The 26,333-nt window shown below is 38.2% G+C and overlaps 1 protein-coding gene across 1 annotated transcript; it reads right to left on the minus strand.

Annotated features, from left to right (window-relative positions):
- Positions 1-213: 213 nt before the first annotated feature.
- On the minus strand, positions 214-1,950 carry LOC145108348 (cysteine proteinase 15A-like). The gene is made up of 4 exons (XM_079045369.1): positions 1,438-1,950; positions 1,164-1,283; positions 808-1,051; positions 214-707 (listed from the first exon to the last, which is right to left on the minus strand). The coding sequence occupies exons 1-4, from the start codon at positions 1,912-1,914 to the stop codon at positions 436-438; spliced, it is 1,113 nt and encodes a 370-aa protein (XP_078901495.1). The 5' UTR covers positions 1,915-1,950; the 3' UTR covers positions 214-435.
- Positions 1,951-26,333: the final 24,383 nt, after the last annotated feature.

Consider the following 26,333-nt stretch of genomic DNA (forward strand, 5'->3'; position numbering starts at 1 on the left):
TTGCCAGTTCAAAAAAAAATTATAAAAAAATTATATATCTTGGTCTAAGAAATAAAACAAAAGTACCAACACTATAATAACAAATTTTGAAAGTACAATCCCGTACTTGTTCATGCATTCTTCTTTTGCTTTTGTTTTCATATTGTAGTCATTTCCACAAAAACCAAAGAGAAAGAATAAACATCATTAAACAATCTAAGTCCCAAAAACAAATAACAATAACAAAGTTTTTCCAATTTGTTTGATTCCATGTTGCAGCAGAGATATAAAACTACCAACTGAAACTCCGTGGCATATTACTATTACTATCTTGTCCACATACAGACAGTTTTAATAAGACACATTATTACTACTTACTAGTTACTACTACCCATTACATATTTACAAATAGGAGAATTAAAATTAAGTGCACATTACCTTTGGGTTTAAATAACTTTAAGTATTTGTAGAAACCACAGCAGAAACCATGGTGTCCATCCCACAAGCATTGTACCCACTGCAAAGCATGTAGTACCCATCTTCACCCCAGTCAGCTCCCCATGAGTTCTTGATAATCCAGTATGGCTTCTCCTTGAATCTCAAAGGTGCATAACCTGAAGATCCATATCCAACAAGAAGAACACCATGATCCATTCTGTTCTTTGAGCAAATATACGGACATGATACTTTGCCTATGTATGTTTGCATCCAAGCAGCATTAATCCCAACTACACATTACACAATTTGAATGTTCATTGTCTGTAAGAAAGAACTGAATTGGGGTTTATGATATATGGAAGATGGAAAATGGAAAGATCTATAATTTACTTGCAAGAGGGCCGTATGTGACAAGGTTGGCTTGGATTTGATCTTCGTCAGTTGAAACAACGCTAAAGTTGGAGACAGATGCAGCGATTTTGGATTTGTCGAAGTGGCAGGTGCCATCGATTCCCTTGTAAGGGTAATCGGATTCTTTCTGAACACCACCTGCTTTCAATATGTACTCGAATGCGTTGTTCATCAGTCCACCATTGCAACCTGCGTCGCATGCATTGCGTTCAGCAGGATCACACTGCAAAAGAAGTGGATTTTGTCATCGTTTTTTTAATAGTAAAATCGATAACCGAAGTAAGAATTGAGAAGATGGAAATGGAAATAGTGAAGAATCGGAGATGAAAGTTAACCTCATGATCACAATCCACAAGCTGTTGTTCACTCAGGCTAACCAATTCCCCGGTTTGAAGGAAGTGAGATCCTTCCAAAGCTCCTGTGGTACTGAAGGACCAACACGATCCACATGAACCCTAAATTGAAAGAAGACAAACAAATTAATGTAAATAGCGTCTAATAGAAGTGATTTTGCCATGTATTTTATCCCTAATTTGAACAAGGAGTATTTAATCCATATAAAAGTATAAACAAAATTAACAGTTTGATCTGAAGAAGATGATCGTTCACCTGATCTTTAACGGGAGTCACGGCACCCTTCTCGCGCCAGTCAAAGTTTTCAGGAAGATTACTGGTCGGGAGAATCGGAGCTTTGTTAGCATCAGCTGGAAACTTGAGAGGCTTTTTTAAGCCAAGGTAAGTCCGGCGAAACTCCGACGAGGTTAAATCGGAGAACTTTGTAACGCCATGCTCGGCGGTAGGATCGAGGAGTTGGTGACGCTTAGCACGGCGAAGGTTAGACTTGAAGATGGACTTACGGAAGTCATGCTCCTCTTGAGTACCATACGTCTTCCCAAACTTGCTCTTGAAGAGCGTGAAGTGGTGGTCGACGTTCAGGAGAGGATCGGCAGTCGTCTCTTCCTCCGATACCACTTGACGGATCAACGGATCCGATGATAGTTCATCGCCGACGGTGACGGTGGCGGTGACGGCCGAGATGAAAAGGAGGAGGAGAGGGAAGAAGGATAGGAGAGATGAGTGGCCCATGGTGGAGACTGGAGAGATATTTTCGTATGGAGCTTCTGCTAGTCCAGTTATACTGATTCCAAGAAGTTGGTTGGTGAGATATAACCGTTGAGATCATGACACGTGTCCTTATCTGATTTAAGAAAAATGCGTTTTTCTAGATTATTGCGTGTACGATTTTTAAACAAGACATAATTTTTGGATGGTCCTCCAAAGATGTGGGAAATTTAGATTTGGTCCTCAGTGTAATTTTTTTACAATATTTCACAAACGGTATATGCAGTTTGGTGTAGACCATACTCGGGCGCCTTGTACTGCATCTCGCGGTATGCGGTAAACATCACACCTATTCCTAAAGTAAAGTTCGGTATGCATATTGCGTGTTACAATTTTACCGCACGGAAAAAAAAGCACCTCCTTCAAATGTAATATTTCATACATTAAAATGTGTACTATTATGGATCTGGTGAGATGTATATGACACTCATCATTTTTTGTAGGGTGAAGAACAAAATGAAGAGATAATGCAAAAATATGGTATGTTTAGTTTTGTAGGATGAAGAAAAAAAATGAAGTGACAATGCAAAAATATAGTATGTGTCGTATGACACCCACCAACCTTAAAAAAATAACAACTTCATGACAACGTTGGAAATCGTTGTATCTTTGGTGTTTATGGTTTTCGTTTCTAGTTAGTTAAATAAATATAGAAACACTATTTTAGCCTTTTGTAATGTTTGCTTTCTTTTTTAATTTTATCATTATTATTATTATTATATATATATGTAGAGAGAGAGAGTTAGGTTCATATATAAACCATAAATATTGTGTGAATATATGGCTAAATCTCAACCAATCATTTGAGAAAGATATAAAAGTAACTTCAATTATATTTAATTATGGTAAACTAATTAATTCCGTAATATATTGTATTACCCGTATTTATCAAACCCTTTTTTCACCCAATATTTCCTCCTCCGTCTACACTCCCCTCCGGCAACAGAAGTCGTCGAACGCTCATATCTAGCAGCAAAGGTCCTCAATCGGAAGCTCCCCTTTAGAAACAGAAAACCATTCCATCGAGACGGAAAGTTGAAATGGCGTTTGGTTCACTTCTTTATCACCGGAGATTGCATCATCAGGCGTTGGTCGACCATCTCCGATCACTGGCGCACTTGTCGGCCGCTCTACCATCTTTCGTCAACGTTGCAATCATCGACATCTCCGTCATTCTCGATCACTGACACACTCCGACATCTTCACCATTCTAGACCATAGAATGAGGACTAATCACCTACCCAATCAGGTGTAATCACCAACTTTGTGATCTCTAACCCTTCTTCAAAAGTTATTGGTGTTGTTATGGCAATGTTTCTTGATTCCAATTCATTATCTAACGAAGGTAAATCCAACTCTCTAAATCAATTTTTGATGAATTATGTTATAAGAACCTTAAAGAAGGTAAATCCACCACAGGCTCGTCATAAATGATTTCCTCTGCACCATTATCTCAATTCACTTCTATTATTGGATTAATGGAAATGTAATAAGATATTATAGATTACAAAAAAAAAATCTAAAAAAATCTAAAAGAATATAAATTTTATTATTTTATTACTTATTGATGTTAGTCTTTCTGAGATATTTTTGATTCATTTTTTTATATTTCAATTTTGTCTTGCAACTGATGCAACTATGTTTTTAAATTGGTGTGGGGTACAACATCAAACGATTTCTTATCGTTTATTATGTGCTATTTCATTTACCGTTAATGTTATTTTTTCAGTGGATTTTATGAATTATCTAAAATTTCAATTTGTATATCATATTACATGACCATAAATTCAATTTTAATTTCTAAAAGTCCTAACTTGCGTTTCACATTAGAGGTCAAGGCAAAGATTTTTATGTTGGATGATCTGAAGGCTAACAATTTGTTTAATATAATATAAGACCATGTTGTTTTATTTGAATACAATTGACCGGATTTTTCTTTTCCTCTTTTTATGCTTATTATTAATACTAATTACGTTCAAGTCTCTACAGCGAAGCAAGAGGTCTAGCTTATTCAAATTGCTTTTCATGGTCCTTTCTAATTTTCATCCTTTTCACATGCTGCATGGAGAAGTTTTTTGATTTGTTGAGGCACTTGGAATCATTTCGGGCAACAATGGAAGCACTACTAATGGTATATGCTGCATCAACATGTTTTTTGAGTTGGTGTATGTGATATATGTGTGTGTGTTATGTATTCTGAATTTTATGTTACATGCTATTTGTGATTTTTGACATCCAAGGTCAAAATGATAGAGTTTACTGCCAATGGTTATCGATTGGAGAAAGTGGAAATGAAAAGTGTTTTAGACAATTTATTCTTCAAGCATTCTTCAAGAATGCTTGAATTCTTCAAGAATTTTTCGGTTGTATAAAATATACGTTGTATTACAGACCTATAAGTTAGTTCTTATTCTTCAATTCTCCAAGAATTCTTCAGAAGACATTGGTAACTGATATCAATCAGAGAGTTTTAGACATGGTCTTATTCAAGCATTCTATAAGAATGCTTGGATTCTCTAAGAATTAACATTTGTATAATAATTTTTGGTGTTACAAACCTGCAAATCATCATATTAAATCCAAAACAATGGAGCTATTCTTAAAGAATTTATAATATGTAGTATATCATATTTTTAAAAAGAATACAAGCACAATAATTAACAAAATCAAACGAAAAGAATGGATGTATTCTTAAAGAATTTCAAATATGCAGAATTTAATATATCATCTTCTTAAAGAATGCATAAATAATGATAAACTTAAAAAAAATAAAAAAAAAACTTCAGACGATTTTACCAATCATATTAAAAGATACTATAAATAATTTAAAATATAAAATACATAACTTTATTTTTGAAACTTATTTAAATTGCATCTCATATTATCCTCACTTTCCATAAATTATTGTTAACTCATTGGACTAATTTACCCTTACTATTAATTAGGTGTGATTATATAATACATGCTATCTCACGTTAATAACATGTACCCTAAGATCATAACTCTTCATTTCGTTGAGTCTAATGAACCAAAAATGGTCATACATTCACACTATATTTGTAGTTCATATTCAATCCTAACCCTATATATATATATATATATATATATATATATATATATATATATATATATATATATATATATATATATATATATATATATATATATGCTCTTTTGTGTTTACTTATTTGTCATGCCCTTGTTCATACTTAATCGAAGTTCAGTTCATAAACAAGTTCTTCTCCAATTTAAATCCACCCTCACCACCATCTTAGATTCTAATTTCAACCCACCTCTAATGATTTTATTCCATCCCAATAACAAATCCAAAACAAATTGCACAAGGCAGGCCACCAAACAAAATCAACAAGAGTCGAATCAATTCCAAAATTAGCAAAAGTCTAACCAAAATTAACAAAAATACAACCGAAATCTGCAAAAATTAACCGCATATAAACCAAAAATCAACCTAAAATTCAACAAAAATCAACAAAATTGAACCAATTCCATTATGAGGTTTCTTATTGTTTTTTAATTGTCGTTCATCTTTTATCTTCGTATCAAAAGTTAGGGCATCGATGTGGTATTTTTTTATATTCTACATCGATGCGAATGAGAAGGCAAAAACTATAAACAAGTTTGAAATGTTAGAGAGAGAGTGAGAAATGAGGGATATTCATTGTTTCAAGTTTAATCTAATCACACCACCATCTTAGATCGTCAAAAGAGAATGTCCAATTGAGATTACTAGGTCGTCAGAAGCTATGTGGTAAGGGATACATGTGATGGGATTAGGCAGAGAGGGTATGTACAGCTTACATGATCTTCGAAAGCTATATCAAATCAAGTTTAAACCACCCTCACCACCATCTTAAATTTTAATTTTGATCCGAAACTCTAATTATGAGTAATTTACAAAACCAAGTTTAAATTCATCCTCAGTGCCATCATAGGAACCAAAGCAATAACAGGAATAGTCATCATTTCTAATTTTTTTTTTTGAGAGGTGGTGTAAGGAAACCACAAGTAGATGTGAGACAAGAGAGGGGGACGGAGTCACAATGTGAGAAATAAGACTATATAAGTTGTAACATCCGGATCTTTGAGGTATGAATTTTAAAAGCATTGTGGGATTTTTTGTTGCCCACAACGTGGCAGAGCATTTTGGGGGCACGCATCTTTAATGTGTGCCACGACGTGGCATCCATTTTGTGTAAAACCCTAGTTTCAGGTTTTGTGCCCATATTTAAGGGATGTGATGGATAGGGTTTTAATACCCTCAGCCTCCATCACCTCCTTCTCGCTCTCTTTGTAGCCTAGCCTCCATTGTTGAAGATCTTGAGCTTTTATTGGTATTTTGGTGTTTTTGAAGAAGAAGGAAGCACCATTGGAGTGTAGATCTACCTTGCAAGCCTCCTCATCATCTCTAACCTTATATTCTGGACCTTTGTAAGTGATTAAGATTCAACCTTTATGGCTTTATGTCTTTAGATCTAGGTTTTTGTCCCATTTTCTTCAAGATGTTGTAGTTAGAATGGAAGGATCCCATAAAGTTAGCAAATTGTATGCATCCTTGATGTCCTTGGAGTATCATATAGTCCAGATCTAAAGTGTATTGATGTTTTGGAGAACCTTGCATGAAATGTTGGTGTTTATCTTCATTTTTTTCCCTAACTTGAGCTCTAACCATGTATTGGGCATGCATTGCCGAAAAGCATCAATCTTTATGTCATAGTGGTCATTAGAAAGCTTTCTAGAAGGGATGAATGGTTGGCTTAATAATTTGGGGGCTGAATCCATTAAGTTGTGAAAGTTCAGTGCCCACGACATGGCATCCTGTTCGCTACAACGTGGAGAATCGAGATTTCGCGACTGTTTTGGACTATTGATGTGTGCATATTTAGTCATGTGATTAGTGCATATTTCTAATACTTTTAGCTACAATTATGCTTATTTTGGGACAAAAAGTACTTATTGTGTTTGAAAAAATGTTTTGTAGTAGTAAAGACATGCTTAGGATGAAAAGGAGGCAAACGAGGAGCTGGAAGCAAGAAAATGTGAGCTTAGGAAGAACACACAAAAAGGATGTTGTTGAACAGCTTGACTCCTCTTCAGTATTTCCGACATGTCTCATTACTCGTAACTCCAATTAAGGTGACTCAAAATGATATGAAAATTAGACAAAATTCCGGACGACTTTTGTGTTTAGGCCAAAATGTGAAATCCAACCACCACGACGTGGTGATCACCACCGCAACGTGGTGAATGGAAACTTCGTGATCGTTGAACTGACTTGGAGAATATAGGATATCCATGAAGACCACGATGTGGTGGCGGTTGACCACATCATGGTGGCCAAAATTTGGCAAGTATATATATATATATATATATATATATATATATATATATATATATATATATATATATATATATATATATATATATATATATATATATATATATATATATATATATATATATATATATATATATATATATATATATATATATTTCGGACATTAGGTCGTTTCCAGAAGTTTGAGGCTTGACGGCTGCGATGATTAACGAAGAAAAACCCTTCCAAGAACCCTTGGAGGGTAGAATTCCACTAGAGATCAAAGGATAAAGATATTGGAGCAAGGATTCGCATTTACACATTCGGTTTGCTTAGTTTAATGATGTTTAGTTTGGTTTACCTTTTGTGTATCTGTTTTTAAATTGTGATTATGGGCTAATAACCCTTGCTTTCGTTTAGATTAGATGAACTCATGAATACTATGTGTTGATTTCTTATTTGATGGATTAATCAAGATTAGTTTTGCTTTAAATATTGTTTAATAAATCTAAACCTAGATAGTTTAAGTTTCTATCTTTATTGTCTTGTATCAAGATTGTGTAGTTAAACTACAGTTAATTACATGAAATTGATTTACCAAGCTATTTATGATCATTAAATTATTAGAGCTAGTGATTAGTCATATCCTAGTATAGGTGATAAGTTAGTTGATTAACTGTGTTAGAGATCAGTATTTGATCATTATATTTTCTTGATTACTAGACTTAACCAAAGAATAGTAGTTTGTAGATTCATCATTCAGAGTCCAAATTACCTTCAAAATCAACTTAGTAACCTTAACTTGCATGATCATTGGGGTTAAAGTTATTGAATTGTCTTATGCTAGTTAGTTATGACTAGTAACTTTTATTTGGTACAAACGAAATTAATCCATTTTATTGAAATCAACCATAGGAAACATGAGGGATTCAAAGCTAAACGAAAGTATCCTTTATTCTTGATTTAAAATCGTTTTTCTAGTTGTTTACTTTAGTAACTAGATGAGTATTCTAATTAAGTTAATCTGAACTTGTAAAACCAGATAAAACCCCCCACTTCTAGTTGTTTTTCTTAGTTCAAGTTTTAGTAGTTATTTTATTAATTAAATACCGTTCCCTATGATCGACACCCGACTTACTTACTATTCTATAATCCGACTAGGTACACCGCCTATAAGCGTATAATTAGTTAAGTTTTGTTAGGTTATAAATTTAAAAGTTGATATGTATACTTTATGCACATCAAGTTTTTTTCGCCGTTGCCGGGGAACGATTTATTTGATTTTTAGTTTAATTAATTTTAGTTATTCGATCCGTTTTGTGCAGTAAAAATCGCAAAAAGTTATTTTTCTGAATTTATTTTTCTGTCTGAGCAACAACCACGTCGTGGTCATCTTATCCACGTCATGGTTATGTTTCAGCCAATGTTTAGTTTATTTCTTTTTTGTTCGTTTTACATGTGTTTTCTAGTTTTATCTTAGCATGGAAAATGGGGGACATCACAACCATGACAATGGAAGAATACAAGCGACATATGATGTAACATCCCATTTTTCCAGTAGCTTCAAATTCATCCCTCAGATTTTAATTAAGTCATTTTGGCCCTTGATTTCGAAGGAAGTGGCAAAAGGAGGCCCTAGTGGCAAAATGGTAAGTTTGGAAACTTAAGTAGTACGCCGGGCGTACATGTGGTACGCTAAGCGTACTAGGGCGCGCCCTAGTACATTGGGCGTGCACATGTGTACGCTGGGAGTACGTGTGCCAGGATGGAACCCTAACTTTTAGGGTTTGTGGAGTATTTAAGCACCTTATGGACCATACCCTCCCATCTCTTTCAGCCTCCACACCTCCCTCAGCTGTCTTGAGAGAACCCTAGCCTCCTAGTGATCATTCTTGAGCTTATAAGTGTGTTTTTGGAGCCTTCAAGAAGGAGCTTGTGCATCAAGGAGCCAAGGAGGGAAGATTGGCTTATAGATCTTGGTTCATCGTCTATTTTGGGAGCTCCAGAAGGTAAAAAGCTTGGAACTTTATACTTTTATGAGATAGATCTAGTCATTTTAGCTTATTGGAAGCATTCTTGTCCTAAAATGGTGCATGTTATGATTTGGACGAAATGAGTTTTCCTTTCAGACCTTAGAAGAGGTCCTAAGTGGTAAAAAATGGTGTCCCAATAGCTAGATTTGTCTTATGCATGAAGTAGGAAGGTCTTAATGGATTAAGACCATTTGTTAAGAAATTTATGGACGTCCAAAGTGATAAAGTTCGAGACTTTATAGTCCTATGGCACATTTGGTCGATGGATCTGGAGTTTGGGCTTAAGTGCTTAAGCCATTAAGCACTTATTAGGGTTTTGGTGAAACCTCGCGTACGCCCAGTGTAAATCTAGTACGCCCAGCGTACTAGGTCAACCACCCCGATGGTGGTCAACATCTAGATGAGTACACCCCGCGTACGTCCTCTGTTGGGCCCAATTAGGGAGTTAGGCCCAATTTGGTAAATTGGAACAATAATAGGCCTTGCATATGTGGACATGTGGACCATGGATTTGGTATTGGGCCTTGGCCCAAACTAGAGAAAAGGGCAAACTGGACTATATGGATCCCTTAGTCAAGATTGTTATGTTGTGTAATGACTTGGTATTTATTATTTGGATAGTTCGGGATCTTTGGTGAGGCAGCGATTCGGGAGTTCGATTCTTTAGTTCGGATTGGCTTTGCGAGGTGAGTTATCCTTACTATACTCAAGGGTCTAAGGCACCAAGGGCGACCCTTTGATTTGTTTTTTGGGATTGTTATTGTTGTGATATGTTTGCTCGGTATCCTGGTAGATAGGATGGTTATATGCTAGTATGATTTGTTAGCTCGGTATCCTGGTAGATAGGATGGTTATATGCTAGTATGATCTGTTAGATTGGTATCCTGGGAGATAGGATGGTTATATGCTAGTATGATATGTTAGCTCGGTATCCTGGTAGATAGGATGGTTATATGCTAGTATGATCTGTTAGATTGGTATCCTGGGAGATAGGATGGTTATATGCTAGTATGATCTGTTAGCTCGGTATCCTGGTAGATTGGATGGTTATATGCTAGTATGATCTGTTAGATCGGTATCCTGGTAGATCGGATGTGGTTATGCTTAATGACCTATAGTTTGGTCTGACTGTCTGTATGTTGGTAGGAGATTACCTATTATATGTGCACATGATTGATTGGTAGTTGAGGGTATTCCATCCCGAGGATGATAGGACCCTAGTATGTTGTCTTTATAGACTGTTATATGATTATCTGATATAGGTGCACTTGTTTGATTGGTTATGGGGGCATTCCAACCCGATGGTTGATGGCCTGGGGTATTCCAACCCGATGGTTGATTGGACCCATAGTATGTTGGCATTCAAACCGATGGTTGAGGGCCTGGGGTATTCCATCCCGATGGATGATTGGACCCATAGTATCTGTTATATATGTATTGTGTGGGCATTCCAACCAGATGGTTGTGGGCCGAGAGTATTCCATCCCGAGGATGATTGGACTCGTAGTATGTTGGCATTCCAACCCGATGGTTGAGGGCCTGGGTATTCCATCCCAGTGGATGATTGGATCCATAGTATGTTGTTTGTTATTGTATGTGTATTGTTGTGTGTATGCGTATTTTGGGGGTAACTCACTAAGCCTTCGAGCTTACATTTATTGATTATTGTTTCAGGTTCAACGGATGGCCGCGGGAAGGCGAAGGCATGAGCGTACACTTCCTCGATTCATGATTATGATTTCTGGGAACTCTGATGTTTAAACTATTTTAAAAGCAAATTGAAATGACTGAATGGTTTTAAATGATTTAAAAAAGTTTTAAATTGGCTCGAATTTTATGGATGTTACAAGTTGGTATCAGAGCCTTGGTTTTAGTGATTTGGAGGAACACTCGTGTGAATCCAGTCTCAAATCAAGGAAATATTTTCAAAATGATTTTAAATGGTTTTCAAAATAAGTAAAAGAGAATGTGAAGTGTACGATCAGTCGGAGCCAGTAAGTAGACCCCAAAATACCATACGGTTATTTTATATTGTGATAGGTTAGAACAGCATGCTAGTACTAGGCTAGGGATCTTCAGGAATTGCACGATAGAATTGCCTGATTACATGATGCCTGCTAGCCTAGGGTTTTCTTTATATGAGATTGAAATCATTACTGTAGTTGCTTGTGTATGCATCGCGGTTGTACATAATTAAGATCTTATAGCCCTAGAATGTTTGGTTTGGCCTTATGTTCTGTTCTTGTTTAATTGGGGGCTTAGGGTAGGATCAAATATTCGAAAGTCTATAGGGTCCAACGTTAAGTATGTGTAGCATACACTAGTGCTGCAGGGTTGATGGAAGTTTCATGGATGAGTGAGTAGTGTGAGGTCGGTAGGTCAATTATAAGATATTTAGCATTACTCTAGGAGTGAGGATTGAGCGCTCGCTATGTTTATGTATATTGTTAGGGTGTTGTGGTGATACTTGAGACAAATATGGGTAGGTGTGGAAGGTAGTATGGGCCCGTACTACTGAAAGCATTGGACCCATACATGTAGCAAGGAAGTCACAACCCCTGGGGTTTAGTTGGAAGTTGGTTCCATGTTATTGTATGGATTATATGATACGTCCTGAGACAGGATCCGGGTTAGGATGGGAAGCTGGCAGCCAGGATAGGCCAATATTGTCAGAGGATCGTGTCAGTGAGATCATCCGGGAGGAGGTGATCAAGATTTCCTGGGGACAGTTGCCGGATATGTTCGGGTCTATTAAGACCTCCATGGTTGAGTATTTCTACGAGCGTTATGCAGCCCTTGCTGAGACGGCTGTCGCATCAGCTACAGCAGCTGTAACGACGGCAGGGGGAGGAGCTGGTCGAGCTTTCCAGTATCGGGACTTGTTGCTGGGACATATTTTGATGAGCAGAGGACTGCAGTTACTTGAGATCAGGGAGATATTTTGTACTTGTTGCATTCTGCGGGTTGAGCGGGAGAGGCTAGCACATGAGTTTCTAGATTCGAGGCTCGGGGGTTTGCTCGAGGCCGGAATGTGAGTCTCGGGGACTCCGGAAAGGAGTGATGATTATGTTCAGCTGGGGTTTTGCAGCTGGAAGTGGAATGGTGAATTGATGGATTGGACTGTCGTTTTATAGGGCAAGGATTGTGCCCTTTCAGTTTTTTGAGCTCGAAGGAGTGAGCAGGCTTGTGACCCAGGATCAGGTTGTATTCCAGCTCGGGGTCAGTTGGTTGCAGGGATTGGCGACATTATTTCAGCGCCAGTGAGCACAGGTGGGTCGATGTGGCATAAGTATTTTGTGAGGTCCGGTTTGCCTTGGATCTCTTGTATCGGATGGTAAGGATTGATTGTGCGATCTATTGCACTTTTAGGATTGTATACTATGTCTTGGGAGTAGTTTGTAGCTCGGTTTAAGGCAGAGGTTGCTTCAGCTACTGCAGTTTAGATGTGGGCGTTTGAGCGGGTGAGTGAGTCAGGGTGCGAACCCTGAATGGAATGATTTCTAGAGCCCGAGAGCGGGAGACTTGTTTGGAGCACCTTTAGAAAAGGGGTATTATGTGGGAGGTCTGCGAATAGGGTCCCACAGAAGGGTTATTTAGCAATGTCAGGATTTAGTGGTTTTAGCAACCGTTAGTGATTGACGGATGAAAGCACCAAGGGAAGTAGCTCGTCGCCAAGGTGTTAGTTGGAGCATCTATCTTTTGGTCTTCAGGGTTTGAGTGTGGGGTCATTCAAGCATTAGTGTCTGTCAGTTTCTCTGGGATTCAGGAAGTGTTCATCTGGTTCTTAGAAGTGTGTGATCATTTGGGATTGGCTAGTAATGGAGCGCTAGTTGGAAAGAGTTGGTTGTCTTCGGATCGATCGTTGGGAAGTGAGAAGGATTGGAAATCCTCCAGATTTTCATGTATTGTGAAGGCTTAGTCGAATCTAAGTGGGGGAGAGTTATCCCGGGATGCAGAAGCAGGAGAGGTTTTGAAATGGGGATAAGTTTCACAATCCGATAGGGAGAATGGAGGCCCCAGTGGCTGTTTGGTTTGAGGGTTGTGTTGGTTAGGGGTTAGGTAAAACTCCCCAGCATAAGAAACACGTCTTCTTGGTGCTTGATAGCAGAATTTGGGGAACCAGGTCGGGGTTCTAGTCATGAATTGAGTTTACTTCGAGTGTTCGGTCGAGGGTGTGCTCGACTCTGAGGGTTTTCGGATTGATAGATTGAGGGTTTTGTTAGCTGTCAGGGCTCGGCAGTACATTCAACATGGGTGTACGGGTTATTTAGCGTATGTGGTAGATACGCGGGTCAGGGATTAGACCACGGTTTTCCGAGAGGGTGGACGATCGACATGAGGCCTAGGGTTAGGTCGGGGTTAGAGTCCATGGAATGGATCAGGAGTTTGGAACCCCAAGTGGGTGAGAACAGTCTGCATGGGAGAGATCACCAGGAGGGGTGGTCCAGGGGGGATGCTCAACAGTTTAGAGCAGTGCGAATAGACTGAAGGCCGGTGGGGCGTACCAGTCAGGCCGAAGGCTCGGAGAACAATCCAGACAGGCTGAAGGCCCAGAGAGGCGGTCCAGACATGCTGAAGGTTCTGAGAGTGGTCCAGATAGACTGAAGGCCTGGTGAGGCGGTCCAGTCATGCTGAAGACGCTGTATGTGTTTGTAGATCTATATGCGGGTATTGAGTATGTTGTTATGCTATAGCAATCAGTAGGTCTATCCCCAAGTATTGAACATGCTAATGGAGTATGCTGAAGACTCTCTATGGGTTTTGTTAGTTATTGTTGGATAAGGTGTCTAAGTCCATAACTATATTTGGTATGTACTTGACCGGACCTGGCATGGTCCATTTGGGTTGCATGGCATCATGCATTTGGATAGACTAAATGAGAGAAATAACACTTGTGGTTTATTAATATATTATAAGTTCTAATATATTAATAGTATTATTTAATTAGTATTGATCAAGAATTAATTTGGAATTAATTAAGTGATCAAAAGATGACTAATTAAATATATGGGTTGATTATGTAAATCATCCATAACTTGTATAGTGGGCTAAAAGGCTCCATGGATTATCAAGTTGGGTTAAACCCATAGGATGCTCCATGGATGCTCCATGGGAGTTACAAACCCATGGGTCATGGAAATGAAGAGTCATGCCACATTAGGGTTTACATGGTGCAACCCTAGATGTGACATACTATATAAGGAACATGATACTCACCAAAATCGGCTACACTAAGAATAAGAGAGGGCAAGTCGATTTTTACAAGTTTTATACATACTCTTAAGTTATTCCAAAGCATTTGGTGTTGTGTGAAGCATTTGAGGCATCACACTTAGGGTGCTAGGCTCTCAAGGTTTTCAAGGAATCAAATCAACTACAAGGTATGTAATTCTGGCCATCTTTTAGATTAAAAGTTCCCCATGTATGCTAGATAGGATTATGAACCTTGGAAATCATATTTTGCATGTATTTTAGACAAACATAGATCCAAGGTTTACTAGGGTTGCATGTACACTTAGGGGTGTTAGAATGCTCAAAACCTTTCAGTGGTATCAGAGACTAGGCTTGTTTGTTAATACTTGATGCAAAATAGTGTAAAAAATCGATTTTTGAGCTGTCTGCACTGGGGACTCGACGAGTCCATGGGGAGGACTCGACAAGTCCAAGTGAAAATGAAACCAACTCGGCGAGTCAGTTCGTGCACTCGACGAGTAGGTCAGGCAGAGTGCAGAATTTCGATTTTTGCTGCTGGAAATGGACTAGAAACATTACCCTAAACTGTTTTGGTGTTTTAAAACTTGTTTTAGTTGGTGTAATGGTTGTTCTAATCCATTTTCAATGGCTAATATCAATTTTTCATGATTTTATGTGTTCATATGTTCTTGAAACTTTGATATGAATATTCATGTTCTTATGAGTTTTTGATAGATCATAGGAATTACTTGTTTAAATGTTTAATTCATGATCTTAATGTGTTTTAATGGAGTCCATAACTTGTCCTCAAGTTATGGATAACCAAAAGTCTCTTTGAGTTAAAAACCACTAAAAGAACACATAAGTTATAAAATGAAGAGTCTTCATTTTAATAACTCATAAGTTATGAATTTGAAAGGTTTTGTAAAGTTACAAAACTTGCCCTCAAGTTTTGGAACATGTAAAGTTACTTAATAAACTTTAGTTCCAACCCCTAGATTTTTAAAAGTTAAAAATCAACCCTTATTCTTTATAATATTATAAGTTAATAATATATATATATATATATATATATATATATATATATATATATATATATATATATATATATATAGGCCTAGGTTATTCTATTCAAAGTAATTATTGTGTTATTGTATTCATAACTGTGGGCCAATCAATTTTACTTATTTTAAGAAAGTGATTAATATATATTATTGAATTAAAATAGATTTAATAAAGGAAAATTGCATATTTTAAGGGATCATAGATTCTATTAATTTTAAAAATCCGATTTTTAGAATTATAACTATTTTAATTCGGACATTCTGATAGAATATGTTTATTTATTTAATTATTTACTCAAAAATAACAAATTCTTGAACCATAAATTCTTGAACTTCTTGTAGAATAACAAATTCTTGAACAATCAATTGAAGAATAAAAACAAAAAATACATTATTTCTTATAGAATATGGTTAACAAATTCTTGGCCCACATTTATGAATACGATAACACAATACTTAGTTTAAACAAATGAACCTAGCTCTCTCTCTCTCTCTCTCTATATATATATATATATATATATATATATATATATATATATATATATAAAAGAGCAAGTCGTCTTACCATTAGTAGGCCTCATTCACGAAGCCGGTCTATAAGGGGGGTATAAGGTTGCTGCTTATAAAATGGCAGCTTAGTGGGTGTCCACTCTCACCCACCGCTTCTTTGATCGGTGGAGGGTCATTAGCCGAACGGGTAGGACAAGGACTTATAAATTCTCATTAAAAGTATGATGAATATTATAAAGTAACTAAATGTTTTATTAAATTCCCAATCTTAGTTACTTTAGGAAAATGTGAATAAGGTGCTAATCCATGAAATTACACTTTACACTTTGTTTAAGTTGTTAGTGGAGCGTGTGTGGTTAACCGACACACTAACCTGGACTTAACAAGGTAGGTAAAGGGTGACTTAAAGTTTATTATAGGTCGGTGGAGCGCATGTGGTTAACCGGCACATCGATTGAGTGATAAACTTTAAGGGTACCAAGTGATTTGCATGGTTACTTCACACCTCATTTTGTGATCCTCGGTATCCCAGTCACAAAACTTGGAGGGTACACTCGAGATTCAAACATGCCTTTGAAAAGTTCATTGAATCTCAAAAGAATCTAGGAATTTCTAAGAACCAATTAAAACCTAATAATTTATATTTCGGTTTTTGGTGGAAATTGGTGAATCGTCATTCACCTACCTTTCAAATATGTTATAGCTTAGATTACGGCATACCTCTTATAAGTTATGATATATTGTGATTGGATCCTAGCCTTAATATTATATTTGGGTGTTTTATTAAGGACTACCTTTATATCTAAACTAAACTTGTTCTCTTCTTTTTCAGATGTCTTCCAACAACACTGCTTCTGGCTCAAACCCTATTGGCTCCTTTCCCTCATGAACCTATGTGGGAGGGTCATCTTCGATGGTTGCAACTTTATGGATTGGATCCGGAACATCAGGATGGTGACTCGTTACGAGGACAAGGAATATGTCCTCGATAAGGAGCTAAAGGAGATCAATGAGTCCACTGCTACTCCCCAAGAGATCGCTGACTTCCGGACTCATGAAAGAGATGCCACCAAAGTGGAATGCATCATGATGGCCACCATGACAGTTGAACTCCAGAAGTCCTATGAGGACTACTACCCTTTTGAGATGCACTAAGATATGATGGAAAGATACCATCAGAGTTCTCTTCAAGAGCGGTATGAAATAATCTCCTCATAACAACCAGGATGAAGGACGGAGATTCTGTCACGAGCCACATGCAGAAAATGCAAAGGTATGTGGATCGTTTGCTGAAGCTTAATATGAACTTCCCCGAGGAGCTTGCAATAGATACCATTTTGCACTCCTTACCCTCGTGTTATGATATATTCCGCATGACATACCACATGAATAAGCAAGAAGTCACACTCAGCAAACTTCAAGGACTCCTAAAGACAGCAGAAATAGGTCTTAAAGGTAAGTCGGTTGTTAACTCTCCTACTCCTACTCCAAACTCCGCCCCTGTATTGGCAATCGGGAAAGGTAGAGGGAAGAAGAGGAAGAGCCCTTCGAAGGGTACCAAGGGTAAGAACCTTGATGGCTCTTCTTCAAGTGGAACCAAGAAAGGTTTTGTCACTCCTTCTTCTGACCCAAAAGAGGCTGAATGCTTCTATTGCCATGAAAAGTCGCATTGGAAGTGGAACTGCCCAAAGTACCAGCAAGATGTGAAGGATGGGAAAGTTAAACCCAACCATGTAGGTATTTACACTATTCTATCTAATAACTCACCCTATTCTAACTCTTGGGTCCTTGATACCGGTTGTGGTATTCATATCTGTTCTGATTTGCAGGGACTAAGAAGAAGTGAGAATATGGAGCATGGAAAGATAAACTTGATCATGGGGAATAGGAAAGCTTCACCTGTCACCAAGATTGGAGTTTATTCTTTGTTGCTAAGTAGTGGGTTTACTTTAGATTTGAATAAATGTTGTTATTCGCCAGAAATGGCAAGAAATATTATTTCCTTTCATGCTTTATACGAACAAGGGTTTACCTTTTCTTTTGATAATGAAATTGGTGGAATAAATGCTTTCTTTAATAATGTTCTTTATTTTAAAGCATTACCTTGTGATGGTGTGTATGAAGCTGTATCTGTTGTAGATAATCTAGGAAATAATGTGTTGTGTATTGATTCTTCTGATAATAATAACTTGGATAAAGCATCATTATGGCATTGTCGTCTTGGACATGTGAGCAAGAAACGCATAGGCCAACTCCAAAAGGATGGACTCTTGGAATCATTTGACCTAAAGTCAGATGATAGTTGTGAATCATGCTTACTTGGAAAAATGACAAAGTCACCCTTCACTGGTTCTTGTGCTAGGGGTGAAGGTTTGTTGGATCTAGTGCACACGGATGTGTGTGGACCCTTCAAATCTGCCACAAGGGATGTTAATCGTTATTATTTGACTTTTACTGATGATTATAGTAGATATGGATATGTCTATTTAATCAAGCATAAGTCAGAGACTTTTGAAAGGTTTAAAGAGTTTAAACAGGAAGTCGAGAATCAATTGGGCAGGAACATTAAGATGCTTCGATCCGATCGTGGTGGTGAGTGTCTTAGTATAGAGTTCCTCGACTATCTTAAGGAATGTGGGATTATCTCACAATTGACACCTCCCAGGACACCACAGCTTAATGGTGTCGCTGAGAGGCGCAATCGAACCTTGTTGGATATGGTTCGTTCCATGATGAGTCGAGCTTCGCTACCAATCTCATTTTGGAGGTATGCCTTAGAGACTGCCACCCATATCCTTAATCTGCTCCCTACAAAGAAAGTTGCCAAAACTCCTCATGAGATGTGGACTGGTAAACTTCCTAAACTAGACCACATCAAGATTTGGGGTTGCGAGGCTTTCGTGAGACGCGAGACTCATGATAGGCTCAAACCTCGAAGTGAGAGGTGTATTTTCATCGGCTGCCCACAGAAATCCTTTGGTTACCTCTTCTACAGACCTAGTGACAATATGGTCTTTATAGCAAGGAGAGGTGTCTTTCGAGAAAGAGAGTTCATAAGCCAAGGAAACAGTGGGAGGCAAATTGACCTTGAAGAAATTCAAGAGTCAAGTGGTGAAGGAACTTCAAACCCTAGCACTCAACCTAAGGAGGAAACTCTTGTTGAGCCAATTGACAAGTCTGTACCTCTGAGGCGTTCCACAAGGGTTAGGAATGCACATGAGCATTATTATGGTTTCCATATTACTGCGGAAGGTGAGACACTTATCAGTGATGAGACATTGGTAAGTCTGGATGAACCTAACAGTTATGATGAAGCCATGGCAGGCCCCGAGTCTGCCAAATGGAAAGAGGCAATGGACAACGAGATACAGTCCATGTATGACAATCAAGTTTGGAACTTGGTTGACAATGTACCAGGTCGTAAGACAGTTGGGTGCAAATGGATCTTCAAGAAGAAGACCGACATGGATGGTAATGTATACACATATAAGGCGCGACTGGTTGCAAAGGGATTTTCTCAAACTCCGGGAGTTGATTATGATGAGATCTTTTCACCAGTAGCAAAGATTAAGTCCATTAGGGTTCTGTTAGCCATCGCTGCATTTCATGATTATGAAATATGGCAAATGGATGTCAAAACCGCCTTCCTTAATGGAAGTTTGGCTGAGGATGTTTACATGAGTCAGCCAGAGGGTTTTGTCAGTACAGAATACCCTAATAGAGTGTGTAAGCTCGAGAAATCCATTTATGGATTGAAACAAGCACCTCGGAGATGGAATCTTTGCTTTGATGAGAAAGTCAAAGAATTTGGCTTTACAAGGAGTGAAGATGAGTCCTGTGTCTATGTCAAGGCTAGTGGGAGTATAGTCAGCTTTTTGGTACTATATGTGGATGACATACTACTCATAGGAAATGACGTCCCAACCCTGCAGGAAGTGAAGTCCTGGCTTGGGAAGTGTTTCTCTATGAAAGACCTAGGAGAAGCTGCCTATATTCTAGGGATAAGGATTTTGAGAGACCGGAGTAAAAGACTAATTGGACTTAGTCAGAGTACCTACTTGGATAAGGTGCTGAAGAGGTTCAGCATGCAGGACTCCAAGAAAGGAGAATTACCCATCCAGAGTAATGCCAGACTGAGTAAAACTCAGAGCCCGAGTACTGAGGCCGAGATAGCAGAAATGAGTCGAGTGCCTTATGCTTCTGCAGTAGGCTCGATCATGTATGCTATGACCTGCACTCGTCCTGATGTGGCCTTTGCCTTGAGCATGGTCAGCAGATATCAGGGGAACCCTGGCAAGGCTCACTGGACTGCGGTAAAGAACATCCTCAAGTACCTGCGGAGGACTAAGGACTGGGTCCTTACCCTCGGTGGGAGTGATGACTTGAGAGTTGTAGGGTATAATGATGCTAGCTTTCAGACTGATAGGGATAATTTCCGCTCTCAGTCAGGCTGGGTCTTTACCTTAAACGGAGGAGCAATTACTTGGAAGAGTTCCAAGCAAGAGACAGTGACTGATTCAACTTGCGAATCAGAGTATATAGCAGCAAGCGAGGCAACAAAGGAGGCGATATGGCTGAAGAACTTCATTGGAGACCTTGGAGTTGTACCAACTATAAAGGAGCCAATGGAAATTTTCTGTGATAGTGAAAGTGCAGTTGCCTTAGACAGGAACCAAGGGATCACGGGAGATCCAAATACATCGACAGAAAATACCATTTCATCAGACATCGAATAGAAGAAGGACTCCTCGTGGCAAAGTGGGTATCATCGGATGAGAACCCAGCAGATCCCCTCACGAAGGGACTGAGTCAGGTTAAGCATCTCCAGCATGCTCGGAGCATAGGGCTGAAGGATGATATTAGTTTTAGTAGTTAGATAATTTTGAAATTTGTAAAGTGTAATTGACATTTGATGATGAATAAAAGTTGTGTTTATTTATGAGTAAAGTGTTGCTATCTTTTGTCAATCGTTTACTATATTTCTTTTGCATGTTTTGACTTCCAGAATAATTATGGTTGGTATATCATATTATTCAAATTCTCCACAGTCAGTCATATGTTGGAAGTAGGTATGAATCAAGACTGTCATGGGTTGGTTGCAGAGGTCTAAGTTGTTGGATAGGGCTACAACACACATGAGTGCTCATAAGTTATGAGCATTAGAATCAACCCACGCTCACTGGTATCACTTCATGGAATTTATCTCGAGTGATCGTGAGACGGTAATATCATATAACTCTTCAAACCTAGAGATATGACTTATTGCCTATGAGTTGGTTAGGCATTGATTGTACGAAACCGCATTGGTAACTCGATGTTATAAAACGTATTTTTGTGTGTGATTCAACAAGTAGTAGAATAAGCATATGAGTCGAATTTTATTTGTTCCTTCTTGGATTAGAAGCGATATCTGGGCCCCTCGATGATTTTGTTTTGACCTATGTATCGGACCCGGTCATAACCGAATTGATGTGTTCAGTTTAGTTCTGTGTCAAACAAATCGGAAATCGGGAAACAAACTGTTGGACAATAAGTAAGACATTGTTCCATGTATTTGTCCGGCTGATATGTAGAACATAGGATTATATGATCACTTATCTTAAATGGCGCATCATCAACTTCTCAGTTCCGAGAGACCTTGAAAGAGCTACGATTGTTGATTGGTTCCTGAAGTCATACTTACAGATATAGTTATTAGACTTATCCAAGTGGGAGACTGTTGGATAAGGTGTCTAAGTCCATAAATATATTTGGTATGTACTTGACCCGACCCTGCATGGTCCATTTGGGTTGCATGGCATCATGCATTTGGATAGACTAAATGAGAGAAATAACACTTGTGGTTTATTAATATATTAAAAGTTCTAATATATTAATAGTATTATTTAATTAGTATTGATCAAGAATTAATTTGGAATTAATTAAGTGATCAAAAGATGACTAATTAAATATATGGGTTGATTATGTAAATCATCCATAACTTGTATAGTGGGCTAAAAGGCTCCATGGATTATCAAGTTGGGTTAAACCCATAGGATGCTCCATGGGAGTTACAAACCCATGGGTCATGGAAATGAAGAGTCATGCCACATTAGGGTTTACATGGTGTAACCCTAGATGTGACACACTATATAAGGAACATGATACTCACCAAAATCGGCTACACTAAGAATAAGAGAAGGCAAGTCGATTTTTACAAGTTTTATACATACTCTTAAGTTATTCCAAAGCATTTGGTGTTGTGTGAAGCATTTGAGGCATCACACTTGGGGTGCTAGGCTCTCAAGGTTTTCAAGGAATCAAATCAACTACAAGGTATGTAATTCTAGCCATCTTTTAGATTAAAAGTTCCCCATGTATGCTAGATAGGATTATAAACCTTGGAAATCATATTTTGCATGTATTTTAGACAAACATAGATCCAAGGTTTACTAGGGTTGCATGTACACTTAGGGGTGTTAGAATGCTCAAAACCCATCAGTTATATGATCAGGTTCTGAGTATATATGGGGTAGCAACTTGCTCTACAAGTGGATAGTGTAGGGTGAGGTTTCAGTGCTGTGACACTTGTTGGTGTTGTGAAGGACATTGATTAGGCCCTCTTGAGCAATGGAGGAGGTGAGAATCTCCAGGATGGAGTGTTGGGACAACTAAAGTGATGGCAGCAGTGTCGATAGGTTATTGGGAGCATTTCAGTCATGAGCTGAGGGCCGGAGAGGGAATACCAGACTCATGTTGTGGGCTCAGAGGCAATCCAGACCTATATTGAGGACCATGTAAGGGTATTCCAGTCATAGGCTGTGGGCATAGAGATTGTGTTAGTTATATCTCTTGTAGGAGCGCGTTCAGAATTGATGTATTGTTGAGATTAGGGGGAGTTGCACTCGGTTGTGAAGAATCAGAGGATGGTGGATGAGATGCAAGGATAGATCTTTGGATCTCAAGTTATGAGTAGACCCGAGTTATGTTCATAGAGGTATTCCAATCTAGGGTATTCCATCTTGAGGATGACCGAACCCTATGATTGATTGGACCTGATATGTTTGTATTCCAACCCGAGGGTTGATTGGGCCAAACATGTGTGGGATACGAGGGTATTCCATCCTAGGGATGACTGGACCCGTCGTAGGCATGCCTGGTATTCCAGCCCGAGGCTGATTGGGCCAGGCATGACTGTTCATGTTTATTAGTGGATTGATTTTGTATGATATTTTGGGAGCTGATGGACGCATTATCCTGTCAGCACAAAGGGTTCGCTTCAAGAAGAGGGAAAGTTGGGTTTCCGATACTTTGGATCATCAGGATTTTGTCTGGTTGGCCGGTAGTGGTAGGTATGTTGTTGGTGGTAATCGCTTGAGGGACTGTATTCTATGGATGTGGTGGACGACAAGTAGCGACATGGTAGATTATCGTCGGTATTATGTGGACATCTTATCCGGATGGTCTATTAGGTGGCATATTGTGCTTGATCAGGCTAAGGCGGTCCTGCTCTATTCAATAGGCCAAGATACCCGGTGCGGGCCGACGGTAAGTCGTAGGCACAGGGGTTCAGCAGAATATGATCCATGGTTCTATTTTCGGGTAGGAACCTCAGGATCACAGGGTTGAATAGTCTGTTAGAAGTGTTGGGAAGAGAACTAGCGATGGTTAGTATGAGTGGTCTGTCAAGGAGCCAGACCGAATTTAAGTTTCCAGATTGCGAGTTTAGGTAGACTAAGGTTGTGTGTTGCATGTGTTTATGGATTCGTCTTCTCTGGAACGAAAAAATCCCCCTTGGGTTTAGTCTCCATCGAAAGTCGTCGGATGTCATGGATATGAGGTGCCCCTCAGGATGTCGGGTTGCTGGGGATGGTAAGGAATGATTTCGAGGACGAAATCGAATTTAAGTGGGGGAGAGCTGTAAAATCCCATTTTTCCAGTAGCTTCAAATTCATCCCTCGGATTTTAATTAAGTCATTTTGGCCCTTGATTTAGAAGGAAGTGGCAAAAGGAGGCCCTATTGGCAAAATGGTAAGTTTGGAAACTTAAGTAGTACGTCGGGCGTACATGTGGTACGCTAAGCGTACTAGGGCGCGCCCTAGTATGCTGGGAGTACGTGTGCCAGGATGGAACCGTAACTTTTAGGGTTTGTGGAGTACTTAAGCACCTTATGGACCGTACCCTCCCATCTCTTTCAGCCTCCACACCTCCCTCAGTCGTCTTGAGAGAACCCTAGCCTCCTAGTGATCATTCTTGAGCTTATAAGTGTGTTTTTGGTGCCTTCAAGAAGGAGCTTGTGTATCAAGGAGCCAAGGAGGGAAGATTGGCTTGTAGATCTTGGTTCATCATCTATTTTGGGAGCTCCGGAAGGTGAAAAGCTTGGAACTTTATGTTGGATTAATGTCTAAGTCCATAACTATAATTGGTAAGACTTGACCCGACCCGGCATGGTCCATTTGGGTTGCATGGCATCATGCATTTGGATAGACTATAATGAGAGAAATAACACTTAAGGTTGGTTAATATATTATAAGTTCTAATATATTAATAAGGTTATTTAATTAGTATTGATCAAGAATTAATTTGGAATTAATTAAGTGATCAAAAGGAGACTAATTAAATATATGGGTTGATTGTGTAAATCATTCATTCTTATATATGTGGGCTTGTGATCCAAGATTCCTTATGTTGGACTAAGTCCATGGGGTGACCCATGGATACTCCATGGAGGTTAAAATCCATGGAGCATAAGGAATGGGTAAAGTTATGAGTTACATGGTGTAACCCTAATAGCCACCATATAAAAGAATCCCATGGCTCAAGAAATCGTGCACTAATGTGTGAGTGTGAGGGCTAGACGATTTCAAGGAGTGTTCAAGTTTCTCTCAAGTTATTCCAAGTGTATTTGGTGTTGTGTGAACCATTTGAGGTGTCACACTTGGGGCACTAGGCACTCAAGCTTCATGAAGACATTCTACATCAAAGAGGTATGTATTCTATCTTGTTATATTTATTATTTTGTATGCTAGATTAGGATAATACCTTGGATGTTCATAATTGTATGTATAATAGAGAAAACATAGATCCAAGGTATTTAGGGTTGCATGTACACTGAGGAGTGTTAGAATGCTCATAACCCAACAGTGGTATCAGAGCCAGGTTTGTTTTCCTGTTATACTTGCAAAAGTAGCTGAAAAATCGAGTTGGATGCATATATTCGATTGTTTTGGCTGGAATTGGACTAGGAACATTACCCTAAGATGTTTTTGGACTTATAAACTTGTTTTTGATGTGGTAATGTTCATGCTAATCCAATTTCTAAGATAATTGTCATAATTTCAAGATTTGTATTAGTTTGTATGTTCATGCTAATTTCTTGAAGATTGATGATTTGAATTATCTTGTTCTTATGAGGTTCTTAGATTAATATAAAAGTTGTGTGAAATAGTTGTTTTCAATCCATTTTAATCTAAGAGTTGATTCCAAAGTGTGTTTTTGTAACTTGTCCTCAAGTTATATGAAAAGTCACATTTAAGAATCATAAAACTCATAAAAGTTGGCAAAGGTTACAAAATGAAGAGTCTAGTTCTAATTAAATGGTTTTATGACTCCATAACTTGTCCTCAAGTTATGGAGGTTCAAGAGTCTCTTCATTAAATTAAAAAAAAAGTGTAACCTTAATTAGTTCCATAAGTTACAATAAAAAAAGTTATTTTTTTTATTAATTAGTTTAAAGTCTTCCATAACTTGTCCTCAAGTTATGGAACTTGAAGAGTTTTTTTTTAATTAAAACTATTTTAAACTCATACGTTATGGAATTAATTAGTTTTGAATAGTTTCAAAACTTGCCCTCAAGTTTTGGAATTTGAAAAGTTTTCACTTATGAATACTTTAATTCCAAGTTAGCCCTTAGAATTTTAAAAGTTAAAATTCAACCCATATACTTTATAATATTATAAGTTAATAATATTTATATATATGTATAAGAGTAAAGTTAGTCTTACCGTTAGTAGGCCTCATTCACGAAGCCGGTCTATAAGGGGGTATAAGGTTACTGCCTATAAAATGGCAGTTTAATGGGTGTCCACTCTCACCCACCGCTTCCTTGACTGGTGGAGGGTCGTTAGCCGAACGGGTAGGACAAGGACTATAATTCTCCTTTCATTAAAAGTATTAATGATAAATACTAAGTAACTAAACTCTTATTAATACCCAATCTTAGTTACTTAGGAAAATGTGAATTTGGTGCTAACCCATGAAATTACACTT

Source organism: Lactuca virosa, chromosome 4 (genome assembly GCF_052849685.1).
Source record: "Lactuca virosa cultivar CGN04683 chromosome 4, Lactuca_virosa_CGN04683_v6, whole genome shotgun sequence".
In the NCBI taxonomy this organism is placed as follows: Eukaryota; Viridiplantae; Streptophyta; class Magnoliopsida; order Asterales; family Asteraceae; genus Lactuca; species Lactuca virosa.